The sequence below is a fragment of the Peromyscus eremicus genome, chromosome 2 (assembly GCF_949786415.1).
Source record: "Peromyscus eremicus chromosome 2, PerEre_H2_v1, whole genome shotgun sequence".
NCBI lineage: Eukaryota > Metazoa > Chordata > Mammalia > Rodentia > Cricetidae > Peromyscus > Peromyscus eremicus.
The window spans coordinates 145093737-145112670 of NC_081417.1; the positions used below are offsets into that span (position 1 = coordinate 145093737).

Here is an 18934-nt window from a genome sequence, read left to right on the forward strand (position 1 = left end):
AGTGCTCTATCACTGAGCAACACTTTCAGCCATTTTGGGGTGTTTTGTGTATATATCTGTTTATTTATTTGAGACAGGGCCTTGATTATATAACCCAGGCTGGTGTCAAACTCAGAATAATCCTCCAGCCTCAGTCTCGAGGAGGCTGGGATTCCAAGTGCACACAGCCTCTGTTAATGTCTAAAGTGGGTCCTGTTTCCTGGTCCACAGTCTACTTGCAGCAGTTGTCCACCCTGTCTTTAAGCTTGTCAGGGAATCCCCGGGGTATGACGTGGTCCTAGGTAGAGTCCGGTTTGGGACGACTTCATGAAAACTTCACGAACACTGTTGCTCTATCACTCTCACCTGGGAAAGGAGGCCTAATGAGGCCAAGAACAACCAAGGCAGAGGAGAAAAAGCTCGCACACTGTTATATAAATGCATTTAACTCTCATCCTGGAACTGAACAGTCTGGGCCATTTTGCAGGAAAAAAAGAGAGAGTAGGGTGAGCTGACTAAGGCCCAAGGACTTCCTGGGAATGATTCCCCTGCTGAAGCAGAGGTCATCTGGTCAAACACTTCCATTTTACATGTGTGGAGATGAAGCCTCAAGGGGATAAAGTGACTGTCAACGTCCCCTGCCCCCTGCCCCCGTTTCCCCCTCCCCCCCACACCTCCCCACCCTTTCCAATCCTTCAGCCCATTGACCTGGAGCACTGAAGCATTGTGGTCAAATTATACAGATGGATATCAGAAAAAAGTAGAATTCCTTGTGTTTATTGGCCATAAACTCTCTACTTTTCCCCATCATATTGAGCGGTCTAAACACACACCGTCCCCTAAGAGTTGCAGAGCCAGGCCACGTGATGAGAGCACACCACACTGTGCATCGGCCACATTCCTCCCAGTGTTGGGCTGCACACTGATCCACGCCCAGCTTCTGTGGTACCTAACAGAGGCCACGCTACTTGCCTCTCCTCAATTCTTCCTCTGCTCCACCCTCGGCTCAGGCAAATGAACTAAACTCTAAGCAGTCGTGTTGGAGTGCGGAGGCTGGACCAGGTTTTAGTCCAGCATCCAGCCTATCACCATCAAGAGCAAGATGGACATCCAGGCTCCTGCAGGAAAGGAAGCAATGGTTACAAAACAGGATTGAGGGGCCTGGAGAGATGGCTCAGCCGTTAAGAGCACACACTGCTCCCGCAGAGGACCTCAGCGTGGTTCCCAGCACCCACGTCAAACAGCTCATGATAGTCTAACTTCAGTTCCGGGGCGATCTGACACCTCTGGCCTCCACGGGTACCAGCACTCATGTGCATATCCTACACACACATATACACATAATTTGAAATAAAATAAATATTTAAAAATGGGCTTTGAGGAGCTCTCAGAGTCTATGAGACCTTTTAAATTTCTTTTGATTACATTTATTTATATTATTTATTTTGTGTGTGCATGTCATGGTGCCCATGTGAAGGTCAGAGAACAACTTTCCTGGGTTCTCTCCTTCCATATATGGGTACCAGGGCTGAAACTCCTCATGTCATCAAGCTTAGCAGCAAGCACCTTTACTCACTGGACAACCTCAGTTGGGAGTGTTACTGAGGACACCATGGTTTTTTCTTTTTTTCTTTGAGACACATGGTCCAGGCTGGCTTCAAACTTGCTCTGTAGCCAAGGATGGCTCTAAACACCTAATTCTCCTGCTTGCATCTCCTAAGTGCTGGGATTACAGGGTAAGCCACCACACCTGGCTTTTTTGTTTGTTTGTTTGTTTGTTTTGTTTTTGTTTTTCGAGACAGGGTTTCTCTGTGTAGCTTTGCGCCTTTCCTGGAACTCACTCGGTAGCCCAGGCTGGCCTCAAACTCACAGAGATCCGCCTGGCTCTGCCTCCCGAGTGCTGGGATTAAAGGCATGCGCCACCACCGCCCGGCTCACACCTGGCTTTTGTGTTGAGTAGGATCTCACTATCTTGCACAGGCTGGCTCTAAACTTCTGGGCTCAGGCGTGCTCCACTGTGCCCGGTGCCTTTGAAACCTTTGACCCTCAATCTGAGTCATTTCTGGGTAGTTTCAGATTTTTGAGGCCGGAGAAGGCAACAGCCCCACAGTAACTCTGCCGTATACTGCAGCTGAGACTCGGAGAGATTAATTGACTTCTTGGTCACATAGCTCTGAGAAGAAACCGTATCCGGAATCACACCAGCCTGAGTGTGTAACATGAGAACTTGTCTCTACAGCAGTCCCCTTGTACTGACCTGCTCCGCTCGTGCTGCTGGAGGCTCTGGGTGCTGCAACCACATGAAAACAGAGATTGAGTTCAAAGTGCCCCTCAAACCAGACGTGGCCAGCACTCACCCACCATTCCATCGGGACTGGACAAAAGAGGCGGGCTGATTTTGGAAGCTGGGACTCGGAAGGGGGAGATGATACTTCTGGACTTCGCCTATAGTGTGGGGTGAAAGGACTCTTACAGAATAGAGAGGAGAGAGTGTTCCGGGCCACGAAGAATGACCCAGTAGAGGCTGGCAGGAAAGACAGCCTGAGAAGAGTGAGTTGATGTGACAGGAAAGGAGAGAGAGTGCCTGAGGGGCTGGAGCAATGGCTCAGCAGTCAAGAGCACTGAATGCTCTCTCAGAGGAGGCAGGTTCGATTCCCAGTGCCTACATAGTGGCTCACAACTATCTGTGACTCCAATTCCAGGGGCTCGAATGCCCTTTTCTGGCCTCAAGTCGACACCAGGCACACGTGTGGTACACAGACATACCTGCAGACAAAACACTCATACACATAAAATCTTAAATTTCTTTAGAGAGATGTGAGAGGTGAAGATAGCTCAGACTTAAATGAGTGGCATGGTTGGTTAGTGTCAACCCAGCAGAATCTAGTCACCTGGAAGATGGATCCCTAGGGATGCCTGTGTGGGAGTACCTTGATTACATTAGTTGATGTGGGAAGACCCATCTTAACTGTAGAGAAGCCACCAGTTCTCGGGGCAGGGGATCCTGAGCTGCAGAAGATGCAGACAGTAAGCTTGAGCACTGGCATGTGTTCAGGCTCTCTGCTTCCTGGCTGCAGATGTCATGTGACCAAAGCCAGCCAGCCCCTGCCGCCATGATTCCCTGACATAATGGACTGTACCCTTGAAGCATGAGGCACAGTAAACCTGAAGGTGCTTCTGCATGTGTATTTTTCCCACCGTAACAGGCACAGAAACTGAGATGAGCGGAAGCAGCCGGGGTGGTTGCGAGGACTTGCCTCCCGCAGAGGAGAATGTGGGCTCAGGGAGGAGACTGGGCTCAGGAGAAGGAAGAGTGTGAAGACATCAAGGTGAGGGGGACTCAGTGAAAGCTCAGGGTCCCAGAACGAGAGATTGGAAGGGTCTTTGCAGAGGAGCCGGGGAAGCCCCACAAATGGTCCGTCCATGTACCGCTTATTTGGAGAGGTCCAAATACGATCCACTTGCTATCACCATGTTCCAGACGGGTCTTAGCCGGAGAGGCCCAGGGTGAATTTCTCCTCTGGGGATTCTTCCCACTGCAAGACTGTGGGTGACAAGACAGGTGAGGACTTTCCCCAGGACCTCAGACTCGTGTTCCACTACCCCACAACCCACGAAAGTTCACCCGTTTCCATCTACAAGATCTAGGGCTTCAAATGTCCACCTTTAAATCTTCCCCCAAGCCCAGTCCCTGGAGAACGAGACCAGCACACAATCACACCGCCCTTGGTCCAGTCCCAGCTGCATGGCTGGGCTTTCAGGAGCCCCACTCACCGGTTGACATGGGCGGGACGCTCGCTTGTCGCAGAGGGTCACTTGGGCATGTAGGTAGAGTGTGTCACTATTCAAGAATCGTGACAGAGTGAAGGCCAGTGTCACCTGTGTGGAGGCCCCATTGCTCAAGTCCTGGAGCAGCCGGCCCTGGACTGGACAGCTGCAGGGAGAAGGCCTGGCATGCATCTTTGGGACCCAGGTTTGGGGCCCAAGGGGTCAACCACCAAGTTTGGTTTCTGTTGCTTTCGCTTGTTCTCTGTAATTGTGGGTGTTGGGTCTCCTACTAAGAGCTAACTTTACATTGATTGTTTAATTTCATCCCCACATCCGTATTCTGAGGGAGACCATGCTTTTGACTGCTCCCCATTTTTAAGTGTTTATTATTTTATTTTATGCCTGTCGGTGTCTGACTGTATGTGGGTTTGTGCACCACGGGAGGACAGTGCCTACAGAGGTCAGAACAGGGTGTTGTTCCATCCCCTGGAACCGGGGTTACAGATGGTGGTAACTTCATGTGAGTGCTAGGAACCCAACCCAGGGCCTCTGCAAGAGCAGCTAGTGCTTCTAACTGCTGAGCCATCTTTCCAGCCCTGAACTTCCCTGCCCTTTCTTTTTAAACAAGGAGGAAACTTAGGTTCAGAGAAGTTAGGTGGATCCTCAGGTTTGGAGCAGAGGGAAAGCTAATTACACACAAGGAAAAATGCAGCAGTGTGTTCTGGGGCCAGACTGAGCGTGAGCAGTCCTCGGACAAACTCTGAGCCCTGTGACCTCTCATCTGTGTGGTGGAGGAAAGAATCCTTTGTAGGATTATTTTGTGAGCTGTAAACTGATGAGTAACCCACTGTGCTTCTACAAAAACTATTGTCAATATTAATGAACTGTGATATACAAGTGAGAAGTCTCTCTCTCTCTCTCTCCCTCTCTCTCTCATTTTGAGTCAGGATCTTAGGTATATCCAGTCTGACATGGAATTCTCTATGTAGCTGAAGCTAGCCCTTAATTCTCAATCCCCCTGCCTCTACCTTCTGAGTGCTTAGGTTACAGGCATGCACCACCATACCAAGTTTTTTATTTAGTTTATAATTACTTTCTTTAAATAGGGTCTTGCTGTCTTACTTGGCTAGCCTGATACTCTAGGTAATTCCCCTGCCTCAGCCTCCCAAGTACTTGGACTTGGGGCATAGGCCACCATACCTGATACGAACAAAACCCGCTCTTCTCCTAGTGTGCTCAACACTTGACACCTCCCAAGCACTTAACAGAGCCTCAGTTTCTCCTTGTGTAAGATGGGAATCAAAATACAACTATGTTATAGTGTGCTATAAGATTTAAATTAACTGATAAGTGTGATGTGACTCAAACTACACCTGGTATGAAATAAATACTATTATTTATAAATAACTAAATTATTAGCTGTTGTTAGCTATTACATGTAATGTACTTCAATACACAGCATAGCATAAGGCACTCTGACGTGTTAATGTTATTTTTTTTATTTCATCATAAGCCCTCAATAATTGTTTGAGGGAAAGAATAGAAGAAATGAATGGCATCTATTAGCTGTGAGATCTTGAGCAGGTTTTAATTTTCCTAAGCCTCAGTTTACTCATCTGTAAAATGGGGCTGAATGCATTCACTCAACAAACATTCACCGATCCCTTCCTTCCTCCCCCATTTTGTTTGCCAGGATACAGAAAAAAAATGAGAGTCTATGCTGATGCGAACAAAAGTACCTGCAAGAGTCACAGTCCAAGAGCTGGGGCCTGATTGGTCCTTACCTTCCCTTCACAAAATGATATGTGGCTTTAGTCACTGTGTTGGAGAGATCGGTACTGGCAAAAACCTCATTAGCCACCAGGGCAAATCGGTTAGGATCACTGTTGGTGGACTTGAGGACCACATAGAGGGGCATGCCCACAGGAGCTGTACTGTTCTTGAGTGGAGCGGAGAGATGAGAGTCTGTGAAGATGCTCAGGGTGATGACGGTCTCTCCTGTACTGGGGATGTGGATGGTGCTATAGCCAGAGAGGAACAAGAGTGAGCCCCTCACCAGGAAACCTCGGAGGGAAGGGGGTGGGTAAGGTACTTTACTATATACAGCATGAAGACTTGAGATCCAGCCCCATAATCATATTAAAAAGCCCAGGCACAATGGCATGCTTGTGATCTTACTACTGGAGAGATAGGCAGACCCTTAGGGCTTGTTGGTTGACCAGGCTAGCCCTATTTGGTGAGTTTGAAGCCAATGGGAGACTCTGCCTCAAAGAATAAGGGAGGGGACTCTGTGATACAGCTTCCATGTGGTCATCATCTGTGGTAGGATGGGACTTTATGATGAAGTAGTATTTGGGGGTCACCCATGTTCTTTCTCAGAATAAAGTCTTTTAACTACTGGCAGAGAGGAGAGTTTGAGTCTTGGAGAACACTTAAGAGTGTCCACTACAATCAGGAAAAGCGTTTGCTCTCTGCACCCTGGGACAGAGGCCCAGGAGAGTCACTCTCAGAAGGAGCAAGATGTGTACAGAGGAATGTGAGCAGTAAGACAGGCCTGTTACAGAGCCTCCCATAACTTCAGACTCACTCAAGTCTGGTGGCTTGGGAAACAGGTTAGAGTAGGATCAAATATACTATTGCCCCGAGAATCTATTTCCATGCAAAGTCTTACTTTATAGTCGATATAAACCTATAAAATCGGGCTGGAGAGATGGCTCAGCAGTTAAGAGCATTGGCTGTTCTTCCAGAGGTCATGAATTCAATTCCCAGCACCCACATGGTGGCTCACAACCATCTGTAATGAGATCTGGTACCCTCTTCTGGCCTGCAGGCTGAACACTGTATACATAATAAATAAATAAATCTTAAAAAAAAACAATCTATAAAATGTTCCAATTAAATAAACAAATAGGGGCTGGAGAGATGGTTGTGAGGTTAAGAGCACTGGATGCTCTCCCAGAGGACCCAAGATCGATTCCCAGCACCCACAGGGCATCTCACGATGGTCTGCAACTCCAGTTGCAGAGAATCCATCGCCTTCTTCTGTCCTCTGTGGGCACCAGATACACACTTGGTGCACAGACATGCATGCAGGAAAAAGACTCATACGCATAAAATAAAAATAATTCAAAATTGAATTTAAAAATAAACAATCTGGTGTGGTAGCACACTTCTTTAATCCCAGCACTCAGGAGGCAGAGGAAGGTAGCTCTCTGTGAGTTCGAGGCCAGCTTGGTCTACATAGTGAGTTCCAGGACACCTAGGGCTTTGTAGAGAGACCCTACCTCTCTACATAGATAAATAAATAGATAAATAAATAAGGTGGAGCATGATTAAGGAATACCAGAGGTTGTCCTCTGACCTACATACACACCCACATACATACAGACACACATGTACATGAACTAGCACACACTGTACAAACATGTACTAAGAAAGAGAAAAGAAAAAGATGAGTCAGAAATATGGCTCAGTGGGTAAAAAGGCTCTTGCTGCCATGCCTGATGACATGAAAATAGACTCGTGCATGTGACCCACACGCATGATAAATAAGTATAAAAGAAAGAAAAGATGGCCAGGGGAGGAGCAAGCCTGTTAACTTCCTCATGGACGACATAAAAGTTGAAGTGCCACATCGTAGGGCCCCAGACCTCAGCAGCTCTCTGACTCCATGGCCGGTTACATAAGCAACCCATAATGCATCTCTTCCCAGAAGTATCTTGTTTCTTCCTCCGTGTAAGAGGTGCTTACATATAATGGGCGAGCTTGAGGGCCGATTTCTCGAGAGTGTTGAGTCTTGGGCTAGATTAGAGGTAGCATGAGAACTCGGGGTGGCCTAGGGCCTAGCTGCAAAGACAGCTGACTGGACCTAACTCACGGAATGGAGGCCTCCTGGTAGGAGACAGGCTTGCTGACGTTCACCACCAGGGGGTATGCGCAGCTGAAGTGGAGCACTCTGAAGCCAGTGTTGGGAGAGCCAGGGAGAGCCTGTTCAAGGTGCACGTCCAGAGAGTGCAGGGCATGGCTGACGTTGGTCTAGAAAAGAGAGGTAGGTGAGCAGACATTACCCACAAGTCCCTGGGGTAAACACCTTCTCCCATCCTCTCTGGCAACAAGGTGTTTGTTTGAATAAAAGCAGTAGCTGAAGTTCTTTGAGCTTGGTACTGTGGCTTGAACACAGCCCTCCCTTATGGGCCCCACTTATAAAAGAGTAAAATAAGGCTCAGAGAGGTTAAAGGATATCCAAAGCAGACTGACTCTAGGGCCCATCACTTTAACCCCCATGCTGTGGTTCTAAGATTCTTTTCTTGAGATGTAGACCAGGCTGGTCTTTGTGACTATGTAGCTGAGGACAGTCTTGAACCCCTGACCTGCCTGGTTTCACCTCCCTGGTGCCAAGGTTAACAGTTTGTGTCACAGTGCCCAATTTATACAGTGCTGGGGACTGAACCGAGAGTTGCCAACGGAGGTTCTTACTCCATGGTTCTTAAATGTTAATAGTTATTTTATTTTACTTTATTTTCAAACAGGGCACCATGTAGCCCAAACTAGTCTCCAACTATGTAACCAAGGATGGCTTTGAACCCTCTTTTGCCTCTGCATCCCAAGTGCTGAGCTTATCTGCACGCACCACCACATCTGGGCTGTTTTTCTTTTTGGTGTGGTAGTGTGGTTGTTGTTTTGAGAGCGCATTTTAAAGGCTTATTTTATTTTAAAGACCATGCACACGTGTGTATCGCTCTACCGGTATGTGCTTGACAGTGCTGGTTCCTGAAGACGACAACATGTCCTCTGGAGCCGGATTTTAAACCACTGTGAGCTGCTGGCACTGGTGTTGGAAGAACTCAGGTTCTCTGCAGTGTGGACTCTTAACTGCTGAGCCATCTCTCCAGCCCAGGGAGAGCGTTTGCTCTGTAGCCCAGGCTGTCCTGAGACTTGCAATCCTCTTGCCTCAGCTTTCTGAATTCTGGGCTTACAGGTGTCAATTTGCATTTTGGAATCTCTTGGGAAAGAAGTAGGATCACTGAGCTGTTAAGAATTCTACATCTGGGTCCTGGAGAGATGGCTCAGCAGTTAAGAGCACTGACTGCTCTTCCAGAGGGTCCAGGTTCAATTCCCAGCACCCACATGGCAGCTCACACTGTCTGTAACTCCAGTTCCAGGGGACCTGACACTCTCACACAGACATACAGGCAGGCAAAACACTAATGCACATAAAATAAATTATTTAAAAAAAAAACAAAACCAGAATTCTAAGTCTGGCCAGCTGGTGGTGGCACACACCTTTAATTCCAGCACTCTGGAGGCAGAGACAGGCGGATCTCTGTGAGTTCCAGGCCAACCTGGTCTACAGAGCTAGTTCTAGGACAGCCAAGGCTACATGATGAAATACTGTCTTGAAAAACCAAAAGGAAGAAAGGAAGAATTCTAAGTCTGAGTTGGGTGTAATGATATATGTCTTAAACCCCATCACTAGGGAGGCAGAGGCCAACCTGTTCTACATAGAGAGTTCCAGGATACCCAGGGCCAAAAAAAAAAAAAAAAAAGGTTCTAAGTCTGGACAGGGTGTGGTGGCACTGGGAGGCAGAGGTAGGTGGATCTCTGTGAGTTTCAGCCAGCCTGGTCTACGTGGTAAGTTCTGTGTCAGCCAAGGCTACTATTTATTTAGAGACTGTCTCTAAATAAATAAACAAATTTTGAAAAAGAATTCCAGCTTCTAGGGCTGGGAATGTATCTCAATTTTAGAGTGTTTGCCTAGCACACATTAAGTCTCCCTAGCACTGGAAAGAAAGAAAGAAAGAAAGAGAGAGAGAGAGAGAGAGAGAAAGAAAGAAAGAAAGAAAGAAAGAAAGAAAGAAAGAAAGAAAGAAAGAAAGGAAAGAAAGAGATGAGTTCTGACCAAGAGATCTGGGGCTTTAGGCACACTGTTGTTATTTGAGGGCATTCTATTATTTATGTGAGTTATGTTTTGCTTATAAAACTAGTCTCTGTATGCTGGTGCAAGCATGCAATTCCAGGATTCACGAGGCTGAGGCAGAAGGATTACCTCAAGTTCATACTGCAATTTGAGAAAATCCCTTAACTTCTATGAGCCATGGATTACTCATCTTAATGAGAACCTCTCAAGATTAGAACCATTAAAAATGAATTAATAGACATGGCATTTGGCCAGAAATCAATAAATAACTGTTTGTGGTTATTATTTTAAAGTGTTTCATGGCTGACAGTTTGGGAACCTATACCCTAATCCAGCAAACACAGCTGTTCCCATTCTGGGGACAGCTTGGCCATTTTCTTCAACAAGACTGGTGATTTGAGTCCTCCCAAGTCAAGAGTTACCCGACCTCTCCTGTCCCAGTCCCGCCCCAAGCTTCTTAGCCCCGCCCCATAGCTTTCCAGTCCCGCCCCCACAGCTTTCCCCTTTCCCTTGTGGGTCAGCTTACAGAGATGTGGAGTCCACAAGTCCCTTCCTTCTTCTCCAACTGAAAGACCTGGACCCGGCGACCCTGTTCTATGGTATTGATATTGAAACACCTGGAGAAGCCATCGTTCTTCAGGACCCAGTGGTGAGTCTTCAGGAAGCAGCTCCTCAGAGCCACCTCAATGTCCTGTGGTCTGCAGCGCAGGGTCCCTATATCCCTGGATAGTTCTGCAGGGGAACAAGAGTCAGGGGCGGGGTCTCCTGAGGATCCTGGGATGATGCCATGAGAAGGAATACTATTTCTCAGGCGGGTGAAGATGAGAGGCGATATTGGTCCAACTCATAAAGACTCCCTTAAACACAGCCAGCAAAATGGCTTACTCAGTAGGCAAAGGATTGCCGCGGAGACCTGAGTTCAATTCCCAGATCCTCCATAAAGGCGGAAGGAAAGAACTAACTTCACAAAGTTATCCTCTGACCTCCACATGTATACCATGGTATGTGTGCCCCTTGATACACACACACACACACACACACACCATGCACACACAATAATTGTTAAAATTGTAAACATATCTGGGTATGGTAGTGCATGTCTTTTATCCCAGCACTCAGGAGACAGAGGCAGGAGGATTTATGTGAGTTTGAGGCCAGCCTGGTCTACAGAGTGAGTTCCAGGACAGCCAGGACTACACAGAAAAACCCTGTCTCAAAACACCAAAAAAAAAAAAAAAATTAAATCTATTTAAACACAGATTCTCGCATAAGTGGATCCCAAGGGCCATCCTTTGTGTTGTGGGATCCTGATTCCTGGCCCTCACAGGGCCTTAGAGTCTCTTCTCCAGGTATTACTACCTGGGTCTCAGAGCTAGTGTGGGGGCTGAGAATGTAGCTTCATTGGCAGAGAGCCCGCCTGCCATAATTTGGTCCCCATGCCACATAGATAGAGCAGGATGGCAGATGCCTGTAATCCCAGAATTCAGGAGGCAGAAGCAGGAGCATCAGGAGCTGAAGCACATCTCCAGTGACCCGAGCATTCTGGACTAAGAGACCTTGACTCAACAACAAAGTTTGGAAGGTGAGGTTGCTGCCTTGGAGCCAGGTGGACTGAGAGTTGGGCCAGTGGACAGAGGACTGGAAGAAGTCCAGAGGCAGAGCCGGAGAGGTAGGAAGAAAAGAAGGAGGTGGCTCCTCGTTCCTGCCATACTCTTCAGCTTTAAGTCCCCAGGGAACCAAGGAAGCCTGGCCTGGGCATCAATGAAACAGATTTGCTCTGGTGAAGGCAACTGGTGTCTCTAATTTGTCTGGCAAGATTGGGGTTTTGAGGGGTTAATTTGTTTATTCTCCAATTTTTCTCTCATTCCAAGCTGGAAGCTAGACCCTGGTGTGTATGTGTGTGTGTGTGTGTGTGTGTGTGTGTGTGTGTGTGTGTACAAAGCTGGGCATGCCGTACAAGCCTGTAATCCCCATCATTATCTGGACAGCAGTTCAAGTCCTGGGCGCTGGGGCTGGGGCTGGGGCTGGGGCTGGGGCTGGGACAGGATGGACCCTCTCATCTGCTCAGCCACCTCTGGATCGACTCATCCCATACTCATGTCTCACCATCTCCTTTGGTCAGGGTTCCTCTGGGCCTTCTCAGAGTTCCATGACCTCACTAGCCCTTGCCACTGTTTATCTGGTTTGTTCACATGCGTGATTCATGTTATTTACATGTTTACATCCATGCACATAAAATTAAAATAAAGGAGAAAGTGAAGAAGAAGCAGAAGAGGAAGAAGAAGACGAGGAGGAAGAGAAGGAAGAAGACGAGGAGGAAGAAGAATAAGAGGAAGCAACAGCAGCAGCAGCAGTAGACTTCCTGGAATGATTATTCAGACTTACCCAAGTGGGAATAGTAGCTATCATTGCACATACAACCTCTGGTGTTGTCTGGATACTCATCCAAAGCACAGGCACCACCATCCAGACCACTACTCTGGCTAGAGTTCGGGGGTGCTGGATTGGTCCCAATCATAGTGGAGGATTTGGTTGTCTCTGAGGACCTAAGGACAATAGCTGTGGTTGTGGGGGTTGTTGCTGGGGATGGGGGTACAGTTGCAGTGTCCTTTTCCTGAGTCTCAGTTGTTGCTGTGCCTAGAACAGTGGTCCTCGGGGTGGTAGCTGTGGTTGGTGAAGAGGTGATTGTAACTGTCATAGTTGTCACAGGTAAAGGTGTGTTTGTGTCACTGACAGTGTCCAGTGTTGATGAGGGTGGAGTTAAAGCTAACTTCTCAGGATCAGTGGGTGTCCCTGTACCAGATGATGGGAGAGCATCCTCTGGGGTGCTTAATGCCATTGAAGGTGTGGTCATGGTCCTATCTGTGTCCCCGGGGCTTGGGGACACTGATGATCCCATTCCAGTGTTGGTGGACTTTGGTGGTGATTCGGTTGTCTCTGGTGTCATGCTAACATCAGAAGCTGTCTGTGCTGGCTGGGAAGGTGTCTGTGTGAATGTGCTGTGGTGTGTGTCTGGTAGCTTGCTGGTTGGGGGAGTTGTTGCTGGGGATGGGGGTACAGTTGCAGTGTCCTTTTCCTGAGTCTCAGTTGTTGCTGTGCCTAGAACAGTGGTCCTCGGGGTGGTGGCTGTGGATGGTGAAGAGGTGATTGTAACTGCCGTCGTTGTCACAGATAAAGGTTTGTTTGTGTCACTGACCGTGTCCAGTGTTGATGAGGGTGGAGTTTGACTCAGTTGTGGGGTCTCAGCTGAAGTGGCCAAGCTGAATAAAACTGTGGTTTTGGGTGTTCCTATCGATTCCTTTACTGTAGAGGTCACCGTGGAATCTGACAGTGACATGTCATTAGTGATTGTCATGACAGATGTGTGTACAGTTGAGGTCATCTGCTCAGGGGGCCCTGTTGTGCTTCTGTTCTGGGGTGTTGCTGGAAGAGTAGATGATATCATCTGATCTTGGGTCTTAGATGTGGATGTTTTGGTCATTGAGGAACTGTTGGGTTCTTCTTTGGAGTTTTGGCCTTTCATATTGTGAGGCAGACTTGAACTTGTAGACGGGCAGGACAGTTTTGCATTAAGCAGAGGACCACTTGTGGAAGATGTGTCTGAGGCAAGCACCCAGACCGAAGCTCTGCCTGTAAAAATGACAACAGCAAAAAAATAAAGTCACCCACCTACCATTCCTTCCTCTTCTCCGACGCTCAGGCTCCTAGTCTCCTACTGAGGAGATCTAATAAAAATAACGGCAACAGCACAGCTAGTCCACACAGCAGGCTCACACTCGCTGTGTGCCAGCTCTACCCGACGGATTTCAGATGCTGGCTGGAGAGTCTACCACTGCCTGCTTCCTGACTGCCTTCTAACCACTCACTCTCCTGGTCTGGCTCTCACTCAAGCTCTCACTCATCAAAGAAGCTTTTTATGCAGCAGATGGACACCATTCCAGAAAGCCACAACTGGTCAAGATGCAGACAAGTGACCTTGGAGTGCCCAGTCCCAGCTGATGCATCTGTAACACACCCGCTTCGCCCAAGGTTCCGAGAGGTGGGGGTGGGAAGATCTTAAGTGCTGGAGGACTAAGATATCTGCTTCGAGATAGTGCCTTCCAAAAAGCAGAAAGAGCACACAGAGTGAATGAGGAGAGGCCTGGGAGGAGCTGGGGGAAGGGGAGGTGATGGATTAAATTCTCAAAGAATTAAGAAAACTATTACTTTTGTTTTTTTAACTGCTTCATGCCAGAGAAGAGAGAGTTTGTAACTCTGCAGGGCACTGTCTCATTCAGTTAACATCTGCTCTAGGGTGGGTGAGAATCCAGTTAGCAAAAAATGGAAACCAGTTATGCTTTATTTTTTCAATGCGGGAGGGGGGGGTCAAGTTCAAGGCCTTGTGTGCATTGGACAAGTGCTTTTCTTTTTTTTTCTTTTTTCTTTTTCTCTCTTTTTTTTTTTTTGTTGAGATAGAGTCTCGCTAGGAATCCTTATGCTGTAACCTGAACTGGCCTGGGATCTGTGGCCACCCTCCTGCCTCTGCCTTCTAAATTCTGGGATTATATGTACTTGGCACCATGCCCTGCTTTATTGGGTGTTGTTCTTATAGCTTGAACTCACCTCCAACTTTCCCTACAAAACCGAGGGTGACCTTGAACTTTTTGTTCCACCAGCCTCCACCTTCCCAGTCCTGAGATTACCAGTGGGTGCCAATCACACATCTTGCTTTATTTTCTTATTTTAATTTTTTTTTAAACTTACTCAGTGTGTGTATGTGTGTGGGTGCCCCTGCACATGGGTGCCGTAGTGAGCATGTGGAAGTCAGAAGGACACCTTCCAGGAGCTGGTCCTCTCCCCCTAACGTATGTACATGGGCTCTTGGGTTTGAACTCAGGTTATCAGGCTAGGCGGCAATGATTTTATCCACTGAACCATCTCCCCAGACAACTCCTACTTTGTATTTAGTTATTTATTTATGTATCATTTGAGACAGGGTCTCTCTATGTAGCCCTGGCTGGCTTCAAACTCTCTATGTAGACCAGACTGAGCCTCAAACTCATAGAAATCCACCCACCTCTGCCTCCTTAGTGCTGGGATGAAAGGTGTGTGCCACCACACCTGACTTTTTGTGTGTGTGTGTGTATTAGTGTTTTCCTATATGTATACGCACCATGCGTGTGCCATGCCCTCAGAAACAAGAAAGGGGCATTGGAAGCCCTGGAACTGGAGATACAGACAGTTGTGAGCCACCATGTGGGTGCTGGGAACCAAATCCGGTCTTCTCCGAGAGCAACAGTGCTCTATGGCTGAGCTGTCTCTCCAGCCCTCTGTGCTATTTTGTGGGGGATTTATTTCCTTACTTAATGTATAAGTGTGTTTTACCTGCCTATGTGTTTGTGCAACACATGTGTGCCTGGCTGGTGCCCTTGGAGGTCAAAAGAGGGTATCAGCTCCCCTGAGACTAGAGACACAGGCAGCCATGGGTACTGGGAACTGAACCCAGGTCCTCTGGAAGAGCAGCCCCCATGCTCTTAACCACTGAGCCATCTCTCCAGCCCTGCTGTGTTTTTTTGTTTGTTTGTTTGTTTGTTTTTGGATTTTTGTTTGTTTGTTTCATGTGTTTAGATGTTTTGTTTGCATGTACCATGTACATGTCTGGTGCCCATGGAGACCAGAAAAGGGTGTTGGATCACCTGAACTGAAGTTACAGATGTTTGTGAACCACCAAGTGGATGCTGGGAATCAAACTCAGGTCCTTTACAAGAGCAGCCAGTGCTCTAAACTGCTGAGCCATCTCTTTAGCCTCGTATTTTGTATTCAGGGCTAGCCTTGAACTCACTGTGAGCCCAGGGTGGCCTTCAATTCCCAATTGTCTCACTCAACTCCTTCTTTTGCTCTTATGTATTTTAGGCTGGCCAGACCTTGAACTCCTGATCATCCTGCATCTACCTCCTGAGTGGCCCCCAAGACTGGCTTTCGTTGTTTGATTTCCTGGTGCCTTGTTTGAACTTAATTAAAGTAGTGTGTTGTGTGATAATTTGTGTTCTGACAACTAAAGCCTACCTTGAGATCAGAGGGTGGAGCTAGCTACTAGTTAATCATAGACGCCAGGCATGATGGCACTTGGGAGGCTCACGCCTTTGATCCCAGCACAATCAGGAGGTGGAGACAGGGTCTCGGGTCCATTTGGTCTGAGGATTCATAGAGGTAAGATGTCTCTAGTGGCTGCTGCTCTGCTTCTCTGATCTTTCAGGTTATTACCCCAGTATCTCACTCCTGGTTTTAACTGATAAGACTAATTAGGATCACACTTCACTAGTGGTTCAGTGGTTAAGAGCACTGGTTACTTTTACAAAACATCTACATTCAGTTCCAAGCACCTGCATGGTTCACAACCATCTATAACTCTAGTCCCGGGAGAGCTGACACCCTCTTCTGAATTCTAAGGGCACCAGGCACGCATGTGTACATACATACATACCTTCAGGCAAACACTTATACTCATTAAATAAATAAATAAATAAATAAATAAATAAATAAATAAATAAATAAATCTAAAACTAAAGTAACATGGGGGCTGGGGAGACAGTTTAGTCACGAAGAGCACTTTCTGTTCTTGCAGAAGACTTGGATTTTGGTTTTCAGTACTCATGTGGTGGCTCACAACTGTCTGGAGCTCCAGTTCCAGAAGATCTGAGTCCTCTCCTGGCCTCCAAGGGTGCCAGGCACTCATGTGGTGCACAGACATACATTCATGCAAAATACCCACCCCCACACAATTCAAAACAAAAATGAGATATAAACTAAATAAAGATACAAAAGTGTTTTTGCACCATAATAAAATGAAAGCAGGCTGGGGACACAGGTCAATCAACGGTAGAAAGTTTTTTGTTTGTTTGTTTTTGCAACCTTGAGGCCTTGGCTTCAATCCTTAGTACCATACACCAGTGGTTCTCAACCTTCCTAAGGCTGCAACCCTCTAACACAGGTCCTTATGTTGTGGACCCCCAACCATAGAATTATTTTCATTGCTACTTTATACCTGTAATTTGTTACTGTTATGAATCATAATGTAAATATCAGTGTTTTCTGATGGTCTTAAGTGGCCCCTGTGAAGGGTTGTTTGACCCTCTAAGGGGTCACGACCCATGAGTTGAGAATGCTGACACACACAAAAAGCCAGATGTGGTAGCAGATACCTGTAATCTGGTGCCTGGGAAGCAGAAGAGAAGTACCTTGCAGCAAGTTAGAGGCCAGCCAGGGCTACATAGCAAGACCCTGTGTCAAAAACAAATCCCCCAACAACCTACGACGTTGAGAACATGGTATAAGCCTTCAATCCCAGCATGGGGAGGTAGAGGCAAGCAAATCTCTGTGAGTTCAAGGCCAGCCTGATCTACATAGGGACCCTGTCTCAAACAAACAAAGCAAAACCTCCAACAATTTTACTTCTTAATTTTTTTTTTCAAAGCAGCATTGGTAAGATGGTTTATCAGGTAAAGGTGCTTGTCACATAGAGCCGGCTACCTGAGTTTAATTCCTGGATCCCAGTCGAAGAGTCACTCCTAAGGTTTGTCATCTGACTTCCAACACCGTGGTGCACTCCCACCCTAACACACACACACACACACACACACACACACACGCATACACACACATGGTAGGGAATGAATGATAACGATAGTAATAACAATATTTTTTTTGTTTTTGTTTTTTTGTTTTTTTGTTTTTCGAGACAGGGTTTCTCTGTGTAGCTTTGCGCCTTTCCTGGAACTCACACAATATTTTTTAAGAAGCATATCACCTGATAAACTTCCATAACTGAGCCATGATGCATTCTCTCTCTCTCTCTCTCTCTCTCTCTCTCTCTCTCTCTCTCTCTCTCTCTCTCTCTCTCTCTCTCTCTCACACACACACACACACACACACACACACACACACACACACTGATAATAAAAATAAACTTGTTTGAAAGCACTGGTGGTCTGGTGGTTACGGATGCTCTTGACATCTTTCACTCTCTGTTTTATTTCTACATACCAGATCATGGAAACTAAGGCTGAATCAGGTAAAAGGCCACGCCCCAAGGAAATGGTGATCCTGCACTTGACACTAGACCACCAGCCCCCTCAGTCTGTTTTCTCAACTGCACGGTGAAGCCTTACAAAAACATCACTTGATTTCCAAGGCTGAGCTAGCCACTCTCCCTTGGGAGGATAGCCCTCACACATACACTGAACTGGGTCCCCAGGAAACCTTGTTCTTTCCCCCTGGGCAATGGGCAGAAACAGGCCTTCACCTGATGCCCTGCTCTAGATTCCTAGCAGAGGGCTGATTCAGAGGACGGAAGGTGACCGAAGCATCCCTTCCCATCGGTACGCAGAAGAGTCACTGGCCTTGGCCTGACCCCTCACCTGCTTGGGTCCGTTCCTCCTATACGCTAACATCTTCCTCCCGTACAGAGCTGAGGGGTCGTAATAGGCTAACAGCCGCCTGGAATGCTTGCAAAGAGTAGGGAGGCTTGGGATGGGGACTGGTTCTAGTATTTATTTCTTGTGTGACCCTGTGAAAGCCCATCCCTTGCTCTGTGCTCCATGTCCCACTCAGTATAGTGAGATACTTGGGCTCAGTATTAGAGGAGGCACAAAAGCCCAGACTAACAGGGCAGGTGGCGTGTTTTTATTTACAAGGAGGGCTAGCTCCATCGGCTTGGACGGCATGCTTTATTTTCTTCTTTCTTTTGGATTGTTTGAGACAGGGTAGTTGAGGCTAACCTTGAAATCCAGATCCTCCACTTCCCCAGGGCTGGGATCCTAGGCATGTACTACCACACCTGATCTGACTTTATACTTTTACTAAGTGGTCAATCAGTTGCTCTGTCCCTCTGCAGGAGTCTGTCTTTCCCCACTGATTTATCATGCCGAGGCGCCATTCTGTGACCAGCGCAGCTCCATGCTGTCTTTCGGTTGGCTGGTTTACTTCTGTATCACTGCTAACACAACATCAGCCTACTGTCTCTTTAAAGGAAGTGTCAGTACTTGGCAGTCTCCCCTCACCTCTACCCCTAGTCTCCCATTCTGTCCTTCAAAAACTTGAGGGGGGCATGGGAGGGCTGAAGCAATAGCTCACAGTTAAAAGCACTTGCTGCTCTTCCAGAGGACCCAACTGCCGTTCCTAATGCCCATGTTGCATGGCTGACAATGGCCTGTAACTCTGCCTCCAGGGGCTCTGACACTTTGGGAAGAGTTTGGGCTTCCAGTGGGCTGAGGGCCCGGGCATCGGACCCTG

General features: G+C 47.4%; 1 protein-coding gene across 1 annotated transcript; it reads right to left on the minus strand.

Annotated features, from left to right (window-relative positions):
- Positions 1–756: 756 nt before the first annotated feature.
- On the minus strand, positions 757–13019 carry LOC131904905 (uncharacterized). The gene is made up of 8 exons (XM_059255896.1): positions 12050–13019; positions 10191–10396; positions 7625–7782; positions 5532–5768; positions 3754–3913; positions 3409–3523; positions 2237–2269; positions 757–1097 (listed from the first exon to the last, which is right to left on the minus strand). Exons 1-8 carry the CDS (start codon positions 13017–13019, stop codon positions 1045–1047), a joined length of 1932 nt encoding a protein of 643 aa, XP_059111879.1. The 3' UTR covers positions 757–1044.
- Positions 13020–18934: the final 5915 nt, after the last annotated feature.